This window comes from Oncorhynchus nerka, linkage group LG15, assembly GCF_034236695.1.
Source record: "Oncorhynchus nerka isolate Pitt River linkage group LG15, Oner_Uvic_2.0, whole genome shotgun sequence".
Taxonomy (NCBI): domain Eukaryota; kingdom Metazoa; phylum Chordata; class Actinopteri; order Salmoniformes; family Salmonidae; genus Oncorhynchus; species Oncorhynchus nerka.
In genome coordinates this window covers 66978990-66997876 of record NC_088410.1, presented here as the reverse complement: position 1 = coordinate 66997876, position 18887 = coordinate 66978990, and the positions used below count along the sequence as shown (strand labels likewise).

Here is an 18887-nt window from a genome sequence, read left to right as displayed (position 1 = left end):
AAAGTCAAAGGAGAGAGGATTGGGGGACAGTAGTACAAACAGGCTTATCTATGTTGACCCTCTTAACCTCTCAGAACTGAATCAGTTCTTTGTTCAAATCAGTTCAGTTCAATTGTTTTACTAGAATTCAGTCATATGAAACTAAAATGTAATGTTTCAGCTGTATGGTGGGTGTGGTCTCTAGATCTGTCCAATTAACCTTGAGAATTAGATGGATGGCATACATAGCTATATCTTTAATAATTGTTATACATGGTACCAACCAGACTGACAACATAGTGGGCTAAGATATGATCATGTATTGACTCCTACGACCTACACTAGACTGTTACAACCACTACTAATTAAATCTGTGCAAAGAATATTCATGCATTTATTCATTCATCCGAGTAGTAACAACACTGTCAAGTGGGAGTCTTGCAAAATAGCAGGGATTGAAAGATTTCATATGAACTCGCAAATTGACAGATCTAGAATCAGTTTATCTTTCCAGAAACAACCAGGAAACGACGCAAGATCTGACCTTAGATCAGTTTGTAGGGTCAGTCATCCTCCCCCAAAATGTGCCCTTGATTTTGGGGAGCCTTGAAGAATATTTGCTTGACATACATTTTTTCTCATCAGCAAAGACCCCAACCAATGAATCAATCACAAATGTCACTTTGACGTCAAATCAGTCACGTGGATTTGCTCATCAGTGCGCACGTGGCTGTTTTACGGTTAGCTACTTTCTGTCATCAGAATTCTAATAGAAGTTGTTAAACTAGCGAGCTATACAGTCTCCGATTGAATTGCACTTCGAATAAATGTTTTAATATTTGACCAGTCTTATATCAGATGTTATATTAGGTAATGTACCCATTTTGACGATATCAAAGTGATGTGATCCGAGCTAACATATTAAGCTAGGTATCTAGGTAGGTAACATTAGCTAGCTAGGTTAGGTAGCAACTGAGTTAACGCGTGGTAGTAGAACCCTGCAATTTACATGTCAGACCGAGTTTTAGTAGCCACAGTATCCAGACCAGAGATGTGGCTTTGACATGTGAGAAAGAAACCCATGTTGATTTGTGAAGGTTAACGTTAGTTAGCTAGCTAGCTAACAAGCCTGTCTGTAGTCGAAAACAACGGAAACTTTGTTATCCATTTTTTTTTCCTTCTGTGATTTCATTAGGGAGAAATGATGCCTCTGTGCTCACCCTCTTGGAAATACAAATGGAGAACAAAGTTTCAGGTCTGTTTCTACAGAAAATAACATAATTCGTTTGGAAGAAACAGCTCTGCAGGGTAAAACTGAACTTTAACAAATTGTTGTCCATTGGTGTTTTTCAAATTGTGATGTGTCTGATACATTGGGAAGATACAAACCACTGAACCTCGTGCTTGTTCTGAAGACAATTTGAAGGTATTGTTTGACCTTAGTGACTAATAATGCAGACATCTATTTTGCTTGTATTTTTGACTAGGGTGTCTGAGATGGACAGCAACAACAGAGGGAAGGTGAAGTTTGACTGGCTACAGACAACACTCTGCTCACCTACAAAGTTCCGCAAGAGCAATGGTGGCACACCCAAGCCCATCCGCTGGAGTGTGTCGCCCAGTGAGGTTTTAACTGTCCCTGATCTGAACGTGTCGGCTGGCCTGGGAGAGCTGGAGGGCATCTGTCTAGACACACCCAAGAGAAAGGAGGTCACCTCGTCAGACGACCCCAGCGGGAGCAACCCCTTCACAGGGAAAATCAAGGGGCTCAGGAATCTCTCCAGGAAATGTCTGAAAGATCTCACTCCCTCTGAGTCCAAGGTAAATCATGACTGTGGACTCTGCTAAGCAATTCAATGCACGGACCATTGCTCTGTTCTCCCAAATGTCATCTTTCTTTGCCTCTTCTCCTACATGAACTCAGATGGCCAGTGTTACATGTCATTTACTGGTGTTGCTTCCATTGGATATATCTTTGTCAATTTTGTTTTTTCCTTAGGCGGTACTCAAGGACACAACATCCCAGTCAGAAAGCCGTGTCTCCTCACCTACACCTTCAGCCTGTGGTCTGAAGAGGAAAGACCGGACCCCACAGGAGGGGTCGAAGGCCATTTACCTGAAGGCTTTGACCGCCGCTATCAGGGGAAGAGGAGAGAAGCAGTCCCCGGCCAAAGCGACTGCCGAGAAAAGCCCTTCTTTCGCGAAGAAGAAGTCCACAAAAAAGAACCAGTCTTTGGACACAGCCAATGACAACATGCCCAGTTTGGAACCAGACGACTGCGCGGCTCTTGACTTGGACTGCTGCTCAGCCCAGTCAGAGAGCGAGTCAGAGGACATGGCTCCCCTCGAGGGCGGAGACTACTATTTCCACCCAATGGTGTTTGAGGAAACAGGGACACAGGATGAGAACACTGGTCTCAAAAAAGACACACGGGTGAGTCACAGGGGAAAAAGGTTCCGAAGGTTGGTTAGCAGGAATTTACATGTTTAGTATGGATAATTGGTTGGGGGGGGGTTCAATTAAAATAAATATTTTGTTCCTGAACCTATATTATTATTCAATAGAGATATCACCCTATTTTCTCCTTTTCCACTTCAGAGTGTGGTGCTGAAAAGGGATAACTCCCCTGATTGGTCAGATGTTGAGGACCCTGTGGTGGTGGAGACCTTCTCCCAGGAGGAGTCTCCATCGCATTCCACTGCCAAGGTGGAGCCCAGGAGAGAGGTCAACAGCAGTGACTTGTCCTTACCTGCTCTGGACTACATTCCTAACTCTCTACTTTACTTCACGAAGCCTCAAACATACCACCCAGACACCTGGAAACTAAACTTTCCAGCTGTGAATGCTCAGAGTGGTAGCATTACAGCGCCCTCTCTCACCTCCCCCTCTACAAACAGACTGAATGGTGTTGTTCAGCCACCCAGTGAGAGCCCAGCTCAGCCCTTCCCTCAGTCATGGAGGACGGTGTTCATTTCCTCCAAGCAAATCCCCCAAGAGAAGCCAAACAGTGCACAGCCGCCTGCCCCCGGGACACCCAGGACTGGCACGGGGGGCATCGGTGTCCCGTGCTCCCCCAGCAGTGTCTCCTCCTCCCCGGACCCCTTTGCTCTGTGGGAGCCTGCTATTTGCTCCAGCAACACTTCGCCTGCTACACACAAAATCCACCCCCTGTTCTCCAGCCCCTACCGCCCCTGTGAACAGACCTTCCGAAGGTACTCTGACGGAGGCCACTCCTTTCCCTCTTCCTCCCCCTCCAGGTGCTATGACAACAGCACCAACACCAGGAGAATGTCAGTGGGGGTGGAGCCTATCTGGGCATGCGACCCCTCCCAGCGGAGGGTGAGCCAACATGGCTTCGTGGACACCCACTGCCACCTGGACATGCTGTGGGGCAAGCTGGGCTTCCGGGGCACCTTTGCCCGCTTCCGCAGCCTGCACCAGAGCAGCTTCCCGACTGATTTTCATGGCTGCATTGCCGACTTCTGCAACCCTCGGATCATGGTGCGGGAAGCGCTGTGGGAGGGCCTGCTGGCGGAGGAGCTGGTCTGGGGGGCGTTCGGGTGCCACCCCCACTTCGCCAAGGAGTACTCTGAGGTCCACGAGCGTAGCATTCTAATGGCCATGCGACACCCTAAAGCTATAGCCTTTGGCGAGATTGGCCTGGACTACTCCCACAAGAACTCCACCAACACATCCAGGCAGAAAGAGGTATGGTCAGAACTGAATTTTCTCCCTCTCATTCAACTGACTCATTTGAAGTAGTTAATAACCTGCTGCTTGGTTGAGGTAGTGATGGTGTTGTGTGTTTGGCGCCCCCTATAGGTGTTTGAACGTCAGCTGAAACTGGCTGTGGCTATGAACAAGCCTCTGGTGATCCACTGCAGGGACGCCGACGATGACCTGCTGCTCATCATGAAGAAGTGTGTGCCCCAGGACTACAAAATCCACAGGTCAGTGTCTGCATGTGTGTGTGACTGATACTGTTCATGGGGGAATTCGAAGTAACCGAATTACAATTTGACTGTTTTTTGTTTCACTTTTAAAATGTGTGCCGAACAAAAACCATTGATTTCAAAGTTTAACAATCCATACAACTCTATAGACGGGTTAGCATCAGGAAAACAATGTGCACGCTTCAATGGGGCAGAAGCCTGTGTAGTGATTCTGGATGGCCAGATGGCTATCAACAATGACAAGCAGCTGCCATGTGGGGAATTGTAGATTTCTTGTTCTTGATACCATGTCTTGTTTTGACTGATGTCACGTCTACGCTAATATGGAAAAACTATTTTCTAGCTAGATGAGCAACAACTAGCAATGTATTTGAGAAGTGCTCATTCCGCAAATGTATGTTTTCAATAAACATTGGAGACTAACTATAGTTTACATGTTGTCAACAGTCTAAGCCAACCTCGTCTGTTTTGCCCCATAGTCGCGCACACGTCGGTTTTGTTGCTAAACAACCAACACGTTCAAAGTAGTCCTTGTATATGGACAACCTCCACAGAAACATTTACAAAAACAAATTTAGTGGAAGAACTGTGCAGATGATATCTTTGCTAACAGAATTATGGTAAAATGTCCTTCAGTGTTTTATGCGACCACCTTTTCCAAAAACTTAAATATCTGCTTTGTTTTTTAACTACAGTAAGTGAAATGGATTTACATCATAGGTCCCTGATCTGTACTACACAGAAATGCATATGAATTTCATGCTCCATGTTTCACAAGTTTAGATATTGCAGTAGAGTAAGAGTGCAGTACAATATAGTACAGTAGAATGGATTACAGTATAATTTAGTACATTACAATATACTGTACCTCACTTTTCTTTACTGTATTGTACTAATGTATTGGATTGTACTCTACTGTACTATGCTGTTCAAACTTGTGAAACATATCTATGATCGGTTCAGATTTGGTCCGGTCCATTTGTGGACGTTAACATTAACGTCAGGGTGGACTGACCAAATTTCAACTACTTTTCAACGTCAATGGACGACTGGTGTCGGTCAGTGCTGGTAACAGACGCTGGTAACAGTAAATGGAAAAAGAGGGGGCTCGTGTCAGTGTTGGTAGGAGCTGGGGGAGGTGACATTAACTGGAGAGGGAGTGGTTGTCGAGACGGACTGTTTTAACACTTGGTTTAACACAAAGCAGCCATAAACCAAACAGTTTTGAGCTGAATATAACAGTATGCCAGTGGAAGGGAAAACAGTAGCAGGTGACACAACTTGTTGTTTGTGGCTGCTATGATTTCCCATTGTAGCCAATTCAGTTCTGTATTTCCATTACTGTTTTGGTAATTCTGTTACTAACAGAATGACGAGTTTTAATCACGTAATAATTCACAAGAGAATTTGATATCAGTAAATCTAGTTGGTAGGTCTACCATGACTTGTTATAAGTCTGTGAACTTTCATTATCTTCCCTCATGAGGGAGAGAAATAAGAAAATATCTTAAAGGGATTCTCCAGTACTTTTGTGTTCTTTTTAGCCAGTAGTTCTGAAAGTAGCACCCACGAGCCAAAAGTGGTCCCTGAAAAAAAATCTGATGTGCAACATGTCATTGCTCTCTTTCTCGCTCTACTGTGTGTGATTCTTGCTAGCTGTCACTCAAATGGTGAGGGGCTGAATCTCATTGGCTGGAACTCAAATTGCTAGGGGCTGGTCCACCTGGGGGGAAATGTAGGGGAAGTGGTGCAACACAGCTTCCAGAAAACAGTCACTTTCAAACTAAGGATTTTGTGGCTAATAGAGGTAAGTCAGTAATTCTGCTCATAGATTATGCATGTATGAACTACACATTGTAACATCCAGCCTAAAGCGGGAGGTAAAAAAAAATATATACTTACTAGTCGCCAAAGTACCCGGCACAGCCAGAAGAGGACTGGCCACCCCACATATGCTCTCTCTAATTCTCTCTTTCTTTCTCTCTCTCGGAGAACCTGAGCCCTAGGACCATGCCCCAGGACTACCTGACATGATGACTCCTTGCTGTCCCCAGTCCACCTGGCCGTGCTGCTGCTCCAGTTTCAACTGTTCTGCCTTATTATTATTTGACCATGCTGGTCATTTATGAACATTTGAACATCTTGGCCATGTTCTGTTATAATCTCCACCCGGCACAGCCAGAAGAGGACTGGCCACCCCACATAGCCTGGTTCCTCTCTAGGTTTCTTCCTAGGTTTTGGCCTTTCTAGGGAGTTTTTCCTAGCCAACGTGCTTTAACACCTGCATTGCTTGCTGTTTGGGGTTTTAGGCTTGGTTTTTGTACAGCACTTTGAGATATCAGCTGATGTACGAAGGGCTATATAAATACATTTGATTTGATTTGGAGCATGTCTTAAAACATTTGTTTTTGGTAACAGAATTACAAGGCAATGTTTCTTAAACTTGGACTTACATTTTCCTTTTCCACAGACACTGTTTCACCAACAGTTACCCGGTGATCGAGCCCTTCCTGAAGGAGTTTCCCAACCTGTGTGTGGGCTTCACTGCTCTCATCACCTACCCTACGGCATACGAGGCCCGTGACGCCATCCGCAAGATCCCCCTCGACCGCATCCTCCTGGAGACAGACGCACCCTATTTCCTGCCCCGACAGGTACACACAAACACCACACCACAACACACATTTGGGAGGGTGGTTCGACGGGCACCGATTCACAAGCTAGGCGTATACAGGTGAATGTTTAAGGTTGACAGTGCATGTATGTAAATCGTTTTTGTTCTCTGTGTACCGGTAGGTTAGTAAAGATGTCTGTAGGTTTGCCCACCCAGGCATGGGTATACACACCCTGCGTGAGATCAGCCTTCTGAAGGGAGAAAGCATCACCACGGTGCTCACCACGATCCGACGCAACACCACCCAGCTCTACGGCATATGACCACGACGACAGGGAAGGTCACCACGGAGGCCATGACTACCACCCTTGTAGTAGGCATGGAAAGTACAAGGTGTAGCTGTCGTAGTGACCTGACACACACTTGCTCTCCTCAAACTTAGGCAGCCTCATGGAGAGAATTGTGTTATCGAAGGTTCACATTAAAGAATAATCGTTAAACTACATATAGAATAAATCAACTATGTTTTCCAAACTGGTTTTGTTTGCAGCCTGTGGCATTTAACGTCTGAAAATATATTTTTGGTAGTTAACAGATTGCAGAAAAATGTATATAAGATAAGAGAAAAAAGGATGTAGTTGTCAAGCTTTGTTTTAGCTGGCCCCAAGCCCTTGCATAGTTTTAGGAGTTAAGTCTGAGGCTAGCAGGCATTAGGAGCATGAAATGCTCAGTTTGAGCTTCACTCTGTTCTAAAAGATCCCAATGGTTTCAGCAACTCTGATCTCACTCTGGAATCCAAATCTTATTTTATTTTTACCTTTATTTTTTTATTCGATTTGACGGAAGCTTTAATTTGTTTAATTTTGGTGTTTGTAATCATTTTACTCTACTTTGCTGACTTGTGAAATGGTTTGGTTTTGATTTAGTCAATGTAGAAGCCTTCCTTCCCTTCCTGGTTCCTTCCTCACTAGCAAAGGCTGTTATGTACTCAATTAAAAGCTTATTTTTACTTTCTCCTGATTTGTGTGAATTGATACATGAGCACTTTGGTCCTTTGAATACAGCTCTTTCTCTCCAGCACCCCTCATTAAACTCCTCCTATCAAGAACATGGAGGCTGCATTAGGTCAATTTACTCTCAACAGGTAAATACCTCTGAGGGTGCTGGTGTACTCAGTGGTTGGTAATGGTAGAACAAGCCTGTTATGTGCAAAGGCAATTTTTTTAAAGGTTAATACTTTACTCTTGAAGTTATACCTTAGTTCCACTGGTGTAAATTCAGTCCTTATGTGTAGTTTGATGGTAAGGAATTGTGTATGCTTCAAGTCTGGTACACGAAGGAAAGATGTTTCGCGTGTAAAGGGGTTGCAGGGGTTTGTATAGACTAGAGGGCAACTGAGTAGAATGTCCATATAGGGCCTTGTCTTATACAGAATTCTGTAGTGTTTTGTATGGGGGGAACCAGGCTGAACATCTCTGCCATTAGGGAGAAATAAGGTTGATTTTATTTCCAGATTTAATAGAGACATGAAGTGGCTGAGTGGCCTGTCCATTAGCCACTCCTGTGAGCAGTCAGAGATGGGTTAAGAAAGAGAGTTTAGCTTCAGCACTTCCATTTGAGAATGATTGACAGGAGCACCCAGTGACACATCCAGAGAGACACTACCATCACACCAGATCAAAGTGGAAAAGCTGCTAGGACAATGGGTTCAATGTGTGAATGGTACCTAAGTGCCTCTACTGAACCGAGAGAAACTCATGATTTTGAGTTATTCAAGGGCACACGTCTCCCATGTAACTGTTTTGTGTTCTACTTGAGCCTGTTGTATATAGGTCCGGATATGCAAGTACACTCTTGTTGGAAGGGCAGCCTGGAGTTAGAGACGAGGCCTTCTAATACAACCTAATAAAACACGTGGCGCACTGCCAGAGGTGCCCTAGTTCCCCAGGTCTGAGTAGCAGCCTCTTCAGCTGACCTGAAACCGATATTAAACAAGACACAAAGAGAGGGTTCTTTCCTTCAATGAATACATGGTCATAATTTAGCATGTTTCACAGGATTATGTCAAGCGTCCTATTCACTGCACTGACTGTAATCTGACCAGAACAAATGAGTTATACTTGCAGGAAACAGCTGAGGGATTTTATAAGAATAATAATTTCTGGCAGATTTAGTGAGATCGATGGGCTGTTTCATATTCTCCTGGTGCTCAAATTCAGATGTTTTGCCATTATGAGCCGCTACTTAAAGTATTTTTTACTAGAGAACACTTTGAAGATAAGGATGACAGATCTGTTCAAAGACCCAAAATGACCCAGGGAGTAAGGAAGCAGTGTTATTTTATTCATCTTTTACAATTCAAACGATGTTCACACAGTAAATCGGGTATAAGACAAGTTGAGAAAGGAAAGTTGGAGAACAGGAAATGGAGGTTCTTTGTATTCCGTGTCTATGCCAAGTTGTGATCATTCTGAAACACAAAAACATGATTTTAAACAATGCTGCTCTGGAACATTTAATGCACTCTGCTGTCTGTCTGATGGTTTAGATTTGACAGAGGACTGTTCTTTGGCTCCAAATATGGTTAACTCCAAATATGTGCTAATGAGTTGTTATAGCTACCATCATGAACAGGCAGTGTATCGCTATCCAGTGGCAACCTGTCATTCAGGGCAGGTGGGGCTCTGAGCCCCACCAGCTTAGCAAAAAAATGAATATACACCACCGTTCAAGCAATTTTTTTTGACAGACAATACAGTGTAGGCAGTTAAATGTGTAAATTACTTACTTAAATTATTAGCTGGAAATGGCTGATTTAAAAAAAATGGATAACTACATAGGCGTACATTATCAGCAACCATCTGTGTTCTAATGGCACGTTGCATTAGCTAATCCAAGTTCATAATTTTAAAAGGCCAATTGATCATTAGAAAACACTTTTGCAATTATGTTAGCACAGCTGAAAACTGTTCTGATTAAAAAAGCAATAAAACTGGCCTTTAGACTAGTGGAGTATCTGGAGCATCAGCATTTGTGGGTTCGATTACAGGCTCAAAATCTCTATTCTTTTTCTGAGAAATGAAGGCTATTCCATTTGAGAAATTTCCAAGAAACTGAAGATCTCGGTCAATGCTGTATACTACTCCCTTCACAGAACAGCGCAAACTGACTTTAACCAGAATAGAAAGAGGAGTGGGAGGCCCCGGTGCACAACTGAGCAAGAGGACAAGTACATTACAGTGTCTAGTTTGAGAAACCGATGCCTCACAAGTCCTCAACTGGCAGCTTCATTAAATAGTACCCGCAAAACACCAGTCTCAACATCAACAGTGAAGAGGCAACTCTGGGATGCTGGTCTTCTAGGCAGAGTTGCAACGAAAAAGCCATATCTCAGACTGGCCAATAAAATATTAAGATGATCAAAAGAACACAGACACTGGACAATTGTTCTGAATTCGGTTGCTGTACATTTAGAAAATACTGAACAGATAGTTATATTGACTACATCTGTCTTAGCTTGCTCATTAATGTCTTAATCGAAATTACGGATGACCTCTTATCCGTTCCCTTGTATAATAGTATGTACATCTCAATTGTCAGTAGAAACCACATTTGTATAAACAAGTCAACCATATCAGCTGTTTAAATTGTTTTTTAAATGTAGCAAATGAGGCTGAATTAACTGTTTCGCTGACCGACAAGGCTCAGCTGATAACCAGGTGTAGCAGTGGTAAGGTGTTGGGACTGCTGTTGGGACTCTGCTATTGGGACAGCTTTATGTAGGCCCTAACAGTTTGTGGGCACCATTTGTCACCGTTATAGTGCAATTAATGTCTTGTTTAGTGTTCTGTTGTGTTATAGTGCAATTAATGTCTTGTTTAGTGTTGTGGCTTTGCTGCTATGCATTAAATAAAAGTTGAGTTTGCCCCACCAAGATTTACATGCTAAAATCGCCACGGTCTCTATCCAACTAGAGCAGTAGTGCTGTATGTAAGATCAAATGTCATCGCCACGGTCTCTATCCAACTAGAGCAGTAGTGCTGTATGTAAGATCAAATGTCATCGCCACGGTCTCTATCCAACTAGAGCAGTAGTGCTGTATGTAAGATCAAATGTCATCGCCACGGTCTCTATCCAACTAGAGCAGTAGTGCTGTATGTAAGATCAAATGTCATCGCCACGGTCTCTATCCAACTAGAGCAGTAGTGCTGTATGTAAGATCAAATGTCATCGCCACGGTCTCTATCCAACTAGAGCAGTAGTGCTGTATGTAAGATCAAATGTCATCGCCACGGTCTCTATCCAACTAGAGCAGTAGTGCTGTATGTAAGATCAAATGTCATCGCCACGGTCTCTATCCAACTAGAGCAGTAGTGCTGTATGTAAGATCAAATGTCATCGCCACGGTCTCTATCCAACTAGAGCAGTAGTGCTGTATGTAAGATCAAATGTCATCGCCACGGTCTCTATCCAACTAGAGCAGTAGTGCTGTATGTAAGATCAAATGTCATCGCCACGGTCTCTATCCAACTAGAGCAGTAGTGCTGTATGTAAGATCAAATGTCAATGCCACGGTCTCTATCCAACTAGAGCAGTAGTGCTGTATGTAAGATCAAATGTCATCGCCACGGTCTCTATCCAACTAGAGCAGTAGTGCTGTATGTAAGATCAAATGTCATCGCCACGGTCTCTATCCAACTAGAGCAGTAGTGCTGTATGTAAGATCAAATGTCATCGCCACGGTCTCTAACCAACTAGAGCAGTAGTGCTGTATGTAAGATCAAATGTCATCGCCACGGTCTCTATCCAACTAGAGCAGTAGTGCTGTATGTAAGATCAAATGTCATCGCCACGGTCTCTATCCAACTAGAGCAGTAGTGCTGTATGTAAGATCAAATGTCATCGCCACGGTCTCTATCCAACTAGAGCAGTAGTGCTGTATGTAAGATCAAATGTCATCGCCACGGTCTCTATCCAACTAGAGCAGTAGTGCTGTATGTAAGATCAAATGTCATCGCCACGGTCTCTATCCAACTAGAGCAGTAGTGCTGTATGTAAGATCAAATGTCATCGCCACAGTCTCTATCCAACTAGAGCAGTAGTGCTGTATGTAAGATCAAATGTCATCGCCACGGTCTCTATCCAACTAGAGCAGTAGTGCTGTATGTAAGATCAAATGTCATCGCAGGGCACCTGCAGTGTCTCCCAGGACGTCCTGCAGGATCTTCTGCAGCACGGCACCATACTCCTGGAACTCCTCCTCACTCATGGTGATGCCCATCTCAAAAGGAGCCTTGATCTGAGAACAGGCAGAGCTGATCAGTATCCAAATTAAACCTAGCCATGTTATGTGGTTTTGAAAGCAACATGTTAATAAAGCCATTTTATGTGGTTTTGAAAGCAACATGTTAATAAAGCCATGTTATGTGGTTTTGAAAGCAACATGTTAATAAAGCCATTTTATGTGGTTTTGAAAGCAACATGTTAATAAAGCCATTTTAGACCCTTTTTTATTTTTATTTCACCTTTATTTAACCAGGTAGGCCGGTTGAGAACAAGTTCTCATTTACAACTGCGACCTGGCCAAGATAAAGCAAAGCAGTGTGACACGAACAACAACACAGAGTTATACATGGAATAAACAAACTTACAGTCAATAACACAATATACAGTGTGTGCAAATGGCGTGAGGAGGTAAGGCAATAAATAGGCCATAGTAGCAAGTAATTACAATTCAGCTAATTAACACTGGAGTGATAGATGTGAGGATGATGATGTGCAAGTAGAAATACTGGTGTGCAAAAGAGCAGAAAAGTAAATAAAAACATAGTGGATCCAGACAATGAGGCAGTGATCGCTGAGATCCTGATTAAAAACAGCATAGGTGTATTTGGAGGGCAATTTGGTCAGGATAATATCTATGAGGGTGCCCATGTTTACAGATTTTGGGTTGTACCTGGAATCAAGATTGAGGGTGTCTAGCTTAGATTGTAGGTCTGCCGGGGTGTTAAGCATATCCCAGTTTAGGTCACCGAACAGAACGAACTCTGAAGATAGATGAGGGGCAATCAATTCACATATGGTGTCCAGGGCACAGCTGGGAGCTGAGGGGGGGTCTATAACAGGCAGCAACAGTGAGAGACTTAGGCTGGGTGGATGGTAGGTGCATTGGGTTGATTTGGGTTCAGCAGCAGTGGATTTGTAGAGCTATTTTCAAGAGGTAAATCCATGTGCATGTGTCACTTACCGTATTGTGTTTGTCTTCCTGGTGAAGGGGACCCTCAAACAGCTCAGCAAAGCTCTCAATGTCTCGCCGACCAACTCGAGGGGGCTTCCCTTTACCCTGCAGGGCCGTGACAGTGAGTCACACACTACCTTCTTCACACATTTAGTATAACATTACTCACACACATTTTACACACAATTCGTAAACCTTACTCACAAACACACACGTGTTCTACACCTTACCTGTCTTACCTGTGGTTTCTGGGAGGGGCTGAGGAAGCTGGAGCCAGCACTGACTGACTTGGCCCACAGAGCCAGAGTACACAGCATCAGTATCATGAGACCTGTGTTTCTCTTCAGTGGCATGATGGATGGCTGTTTGCGCTTTATAGAGAGAACTCACCAAATACAAATGAACAACATTTTAAAGCACTGTATATTGTGATGCTTTTACCCAAAGCATTCCTATGGCACAATGTGACATACATTTAACTTGTGTATAAATTAATCGAGATACCAAACCTATATATAATTTCCTCTGATATCTTATTTATTGAAAACGAATTGTTATACTCACCAGATATACCTTGGACATTGATATGGTTGGACTAGGGTCTCTTTTCACCTTATATACCTATTCTTATGTTTACCTCTGAGACATTTGGAATCCAAACACATATTTGCTTCTATGTTTGCACATTAGAGCAAATACAGTCATGGTTGATGGAACTGGGAATAGATGGATTGTTCAAGTGTTTGAATAGATAAAAGAACAAGAATAGCACAGTTGCAACCTGATAACAGAAATGTTCTTGCTGATTATCACCTTTAATCATACTATTATGATGACACCACACTGTCATGTGGGCTTTAGACCCTTTTAGAATGTGTACTCATACCTGAGCAACTGTTTGCTGGTCCATCAACAGAAACATTCTGCATTTCCTGAGTCTACAAAATACATATTCACTGCCCTATGTACTGAAATATGCCAAGAACACATTATCTCAACTTTCAGTTTTTCCGTTCTTTGTCAGCTGTAATGGGCAGAATGTTGTGCATCATTATAAGCATCGAAATGGTATATTTCTGGTTATACGATATATATATATATATTTTATTTATCTTTAACTCTGCATTGTTGGAAAATAATCAGTGAGTAACGTTAAGCATTTCACTGTTAGTCTATGCCTGTTGTTTACGAAGCATGTGACAAATACAATTTGATTTGATACATGAGACATAGTAAAAGAACAATCTCTGTCTATACTTGGTCTGATATACATATACATATATTACATAACTGCATGTTCAAGAACCTACATCCATTATAACCAGAAACGAATTATGCCAACATTGAAAGCATCAATCTTTTTTTGACTGCCAGTTGCTTACTCCACACCGCTAGGTGGCAGTCCTGAATCTACTTAGCTAGCGACCCTTAAATTATCACGTGACCCAAATATGAATGATTAACAATATTAATTATTGTAAACAAGTCATCGATGAAGCAGTCACTGCATATTGCTTATTATTTTTATCCATGGTTGTTAGATTTCGATATATCAGCTCAAAGCCAGCTAGCTAGTGGAAGGCAACCAATCTTGCCTTCCACTAGCTAGCTGGCTTTGAGCTGATATCGAAATCTAGCAACCATGGATAAAAAGAATAAGCAATATGCAGTGACTGCTTCATCGTTGACTTGTTTACAATAATTAATATTGTCACATTTTCTGTCACCAGTGTGTGAACCATAGCTAGCTCATTAGATAACGCCGGTAACTTATCTAGCCTGCACGCTAACACATAGCAAGCTAGGATACTGTACTATACTCATTTTTCTACAGCTGGTTGATCTCAAAGCTGAACTCGACTGGTCCTGGTATAGTTTTGTAATTCGTTACACTGGTCTTTAAATGCTGTCATATTCTGTATGTAAGGTTGACATGTGAAGGCCCTGCATATGCAATTTGTATTTCTCGCATTGGAATTAGTCCTCTTTTCCATTGTGTCAGATGAGGAGACAGAGGTACTTTTCCTGGTGGATTTCACCCAGAAGATTATTGACAAGAAGAGAGAATCATGCGGACCAAGACTTTCAGGGAAAAGGGTATATTTTACTCTGATCAAACATGGAGGTGAATGTAAGTTTGTTCATAGAAGAAGATGTTAGTGACAATACTGTTCTGAGCTTATTTTTTTAATGTTTGTACACAAACGTGACCCGGCTGAAAAGGACCGACTATCAGAGGACATGCGTAGAGAGCTGCAGAGGCAAGTCTGGGAGAGGGAGGAGGCCATGAACAGTCCTGTGGGACGAATCCACTAAGAGGACATCAGGGAGCAACGTTGACATGGCACTGGTTTCATAGATACAGTAATCAAACTGTATTTACTCTACTTTTTTAACCAAACCCTGAGAGGTGTGTTCTCTGTGGATTGACTTGTCTCTTCTCTGATCTCTTGCCTCTTCCTCCATCTCTCACACTGCTATTTTTCCTCCCTCTTATTTTACTGTCTGTCCATGTCAGAGGCCCATGAGCTGGGTGTGGGCTACTTTACATTTTCTCAGGACCAGGAGCAGCGCAGGAAGCAGATACTCTGGACATGCTCAGACACCAGGTGAGTTACTCTCAGCCTCCGCAACCCCTGATATTAGACATTCTTATATCACTTATCAGTTCATTTAAATGACTGAGTTTGAAGCATATTGTTGACATTAATTCAAAACATTTTTAAGATGAATTATCTCTCTCCTTTTCTCTCCCTCTCTTTCTCTCAGACGAGAGACCAGCGCAGTAAGTGGGAGCAGTTGAAGGAGAACAGGAAGGCTCTGCTGAACGCTCAGTTGGCCAAGGTGAGGCAAAGGAAGATGAAGACTAAGCTGGACGGAACACAGGACGACCAGGGAGCTGGACCCAAACAAGGTTAGAGGAACCTCCCACAATTATACAACATTGGAGACAATGATACCTGATCAGGCTAGATTGTATGGCTATGACTGTATACTGCTCTATGTATATACTTTTGACTGTAGTGAATACTGTTGTAAGTGTTGTCTCTTATATTACTTCCTTCAGAAGAGGATGAAGCCCATGAGGAGGCCCCGTGCAGTGAAGAAGTTGGAGGTAGAGATCCAAGAGAGAAGAGACACCAAGTCAGGAGTACCCCACGTCAGGGAGTGGGACAGGGGCAAAGGTAAACACTACTCCTTGTTTCTGGTTGACACGATTGGCATGGATCTTTTTTTAGAATGAATGGTGATCATTGATGAATCACTGCCACCACACTGGCATAACATGTATAACATGGCAAAGTAGAGCAGGAAAGTTCCAGGTGTAACCAAGGACTGCTTGCTGTAGTCAACGCCTGTCAGATCATCTCTGGTAATTTCCTCCAGTGAGACACCAAAGAGTTGTATGCTGCCTGGAGTGTTAGATCATTAACTAACTGTCTTCTCTTTTTTTCAATTTGACAACACTCCTTTCCTAGTGTACTTTTTTGGCAAGTGGACGAGTCGGCGGCAGGATGATAGGGAGTCAGAGTTCACTCCTCCCTCTGTGTACTTCAGCGACGATAAGAGACAGGGCTACGGGAAATGGGCCAAACGGGAGCAGGACAAACCCAAAATGGCCTTCATGTGGTCAGAGGGGCATGGTGGAGGGCATACCCACCCCAGGCCAAGCCCAAAAGTAGTTCGTTACCCCAGCCCCAGTCAAGTACCCCTATACCCTCTCAACCCACAATGCTATTCATTGACTACAGCTCAGCGTTCAACACCATAGTACCCTCAAAACTCATCACTAAGCTAAGGATCCTGAGACTAAATACCTACCTCTGTAACTGGATCCTGGACTTCCTGACGAGTGTAGGTAGCAACACATCTGCCACGCTGATCCTCAACACTAGCTCCACAGGGGTGCGTGCTCAGTCCCCTCCTGTACTCCCTGTTCACCCACGACTGCATGGCCAGGCACGACTCAAACACCATCATTAAGTTTGCAGACGACACATCAGTGGTAGGCCTGATCAAAGACAACGACGAGACAGCCTATAGGGAGGAGGTCAGAGACCTGGCCGTGTGGTGCCAGAATAACAACCTATCCCTCAACGTAGCCAAGACTAAGGAGATGATTGTGGACTACAGGAAAAGGAGGACCGAGCACGCCCCCATTCTCATCTACGGGGCTGTAGTGGAGCAGGTTGAGAGCTTCAAGTTCCTTGGTGTCCACATCAACAACAAACTAGAATGGTCCAAACATACTAAGACAGTCGTGAAGAGGGCACGACAAAGCCTATTCCCCCTCAGGAAACTAAAAAGATTTGGCACGGGTCCTGAGATCCTCAAAAGGTTCTACAGCTGCAACATCAAGAGCAATTGCCGTACCAGGCATCAGTACGGCAATTGCTCGGCCTCTGGCCACAAAGGAACTACAGAGGGTAGTGCGAATGGCCCAATACATCACTGGGGCTAAGCTCCCTGCCATCCAGGACCTCTACACCAGGCAGTGTCAGAGGAAGGCTCTAAAAATTGTCAAAGACCCCAGCCACCCCAGTCATAGACTGTTCTCTCTACTACCTCATGGCAAGCGGTACCGGAGTGCCAAGTCTCGGACAAAAAGGCTTCTCGACAGTTTTTTTCCCCCAAGCCATAAGACTCCTGAACATGTAATCAAATGGCTACCCTGACTATTTGCATTGTGTGCCCCCCCCCAACCCTCTTTTTACACTGCTGCTACTCTGTTTATCATATATGCATAGTCACTTGAATGTATAGTTAATGTACATACTACCTCAATTGGGCCGACCAACCAGTGCTCCCACACATTGGCTAACCATGCTATCTGCATTGTGTCCCGCCACCTGCCAACCCCTCTTTTACGCTACTGCTACTCTCTGTTCATATATGCATAGTCACTTTAACCATATCTACATGTACATGGTACCTCAATCAGCCTGACTAACTGGTGTCTGTATGTAACCTCGCTACTGTATACAGCCTGTTTTTTTTACTGTTGTTTTATTTCTTTACTTACCTGTTGTGTACCCAACACCTTTTTTGCACTATTGGTTCGAGCCTGTAAGTATGTTGTATTCGGCGCACGTGACAAATAAACTTTGATTTGATCCCCTGGTTAGCACCAAAACACTGTCCAACCCCAAAATGCACCTCCAGCCCCTCAGTGCTCCCCTCAAGCCCCCACCTTAGTACCCTCCCAACAGCCCCAACCCCACCAACATACCCTCAGTTTGCTTCCCCATTTCAGTCCCGATTTGTACCTCCACCCTTTCACCTTCAGTATCTTCCTCAACTTCAGTATGCAGCCCCAAACTCATCCCCAGTGCCCCCCTCAGCCTCAGACCCAGCTCCCTTCCCAGAGCCTGGATAACATGCTGTCCTTCAGCAAGAACTCTGCTTGATACTCACAGACACACCTGTATTAAACTAACCCAAACACATAAACAACGTCGATGGGTGTTAGACTATAGTGACGTTACCATGATCTTTAAACCCCTCAGAGGGCACCAAAGAGATGGACCCATTTTCGTAATCTGATCTTGGATTTAGACTGCTGATCTTGTACATGTGTGGTGATTGTGTGTTTTGAGTGACAGGACAATACAGAGGATCAGCCACGATGTAATAGCTGTTTTCTGGGTAAGTACAGGCATTGAGACGTCTCTGGATGCTTGTCATTAAATTCAAACATATGCAATTACCTGTGATCATTTAAATGGATCTATGGAATATACACTGCTCAAAAAAATAAAGGGAACACTTAACACAATGTAACGCCAAGTCAATCACACTTCTGTGAAATCAAACTGTCCACTTAGGAAGCAACACTGATTGACAATAAATTTCACATGCTGTTGTGCAAATGGAATAGACAACAGGTGGAAATTATAGGCAATTAGCAAGACACCCCCAATAAAGGAGTGGTTCTGCAGGTGGTGACCACAGACCACTTCTCAGTTCCTATGCTTCCTGGCTGATGTTTTGGTCACTTTTGAATGCTGGTGGTGCTTTCACTCTAGTGGTAGCATGAGACGGCGTCTACAACCCACACAAGTGGCTCAGGTAGTGCAGCTCATCCAGGATGGCACATCAATG

At 43.6% G+C, this 18887-nt stretch overlaps 3 protein-coding genes across 6 annotated transcripts; 2 read left to right on the top strand and 1 right to left on the bottom strand.

Annotated features, from left to right (window-relative positions):
• The first annotated feature begins 630 nt into the window (after positions 1–630).
• On the top strand, positions 631–7561 carry tatdn2 (TatD DNase domain containing 2). Of its 3 annotated transcripts, none has more exons than XM_029684182.2 (7): positions 631–719; positions 1467–1800; positions 1979–2413; positions 2579–3688; positions 3803–3930; positions 6404–6587; positions 6730–7561. In XM_029684182.2, exons 2-7 carry the CDS (start codon positions 1477–1479, stop codon positions 6868–6870), a joined length of 2322 nt encoding a protein of 773 aa, XP_029540042.2. In that variant the 5' UTR covers positions 631–719; positions 1467–1476; the 3' UTR covers positions 6871–7561. The 3 variants fall into 3 exon arrangements, with proteins under 3 accessions (XP_029540042.2, XP_029540041.2, XP_029540044.2); XM_029684181.2 differs by lacking the exon at positions 631–719 and adding an exon at positions 729–849; XM_029684184.2 differs by lacking the exon at positions 631–719 and adding an exon at positions 1188–1287.
• A 1308-nt stretch (positions 7562–8869) lies between these two features.
• ghrl (ghrelin/obestatin prepropeptide) lies at positions 8870–13367 on the bottom strand. Of its 2 annotated transcripts, none has more exons than XM_029684179.1 (5): positions 13350–13367; positions 13016–13170; positions 12795–12890; positions 11741–11846; positions 8870–9017 (listed from the first exon to the last, which is right to left on the bottom strand). In XM_029684179.1, the coding sequence occupies exons 2-5, from the start codon at positions 13136–13138 to the stop codon at positions 9013–9015; spliced, it is 330 nt and encodes a 109-aa protein (XP_029540039.1). In that variant the 5' UTR covers positions 13139–13170; positions 13350–13367; the 3' UTR covers positions 8870–9012. The 2 variants fall into 2 exon arrangements, with proteins under 2 accessions (XP_029540039.1, XP_029540040.1); XM_029684180.1 differs by having other exon boundaries at positions 13025–13170.
• Positions 13368–15103: 1736 nt separating this feature from the next.
• On the top strand, positions 15104–18561 carry ccdc174 (coiled-coil domain containing 174). The gene is given in 7 exon segments (XM_065001817.1): positions 15104–15366; positions 15369–15394; positions 15555–15699; positions 15853–15881; positions 15883–15970; positions 16265–16441; positions 16444–18561. Coding segments are annotated over 7 exon segments (861 nt in total). The 5' UTR covers positions 15104–15296; the 3' UTR covers positions 16770–18561.
• The last annotated feature ends 326 nt before the right edge of the window (positions 18562–18887 follow it).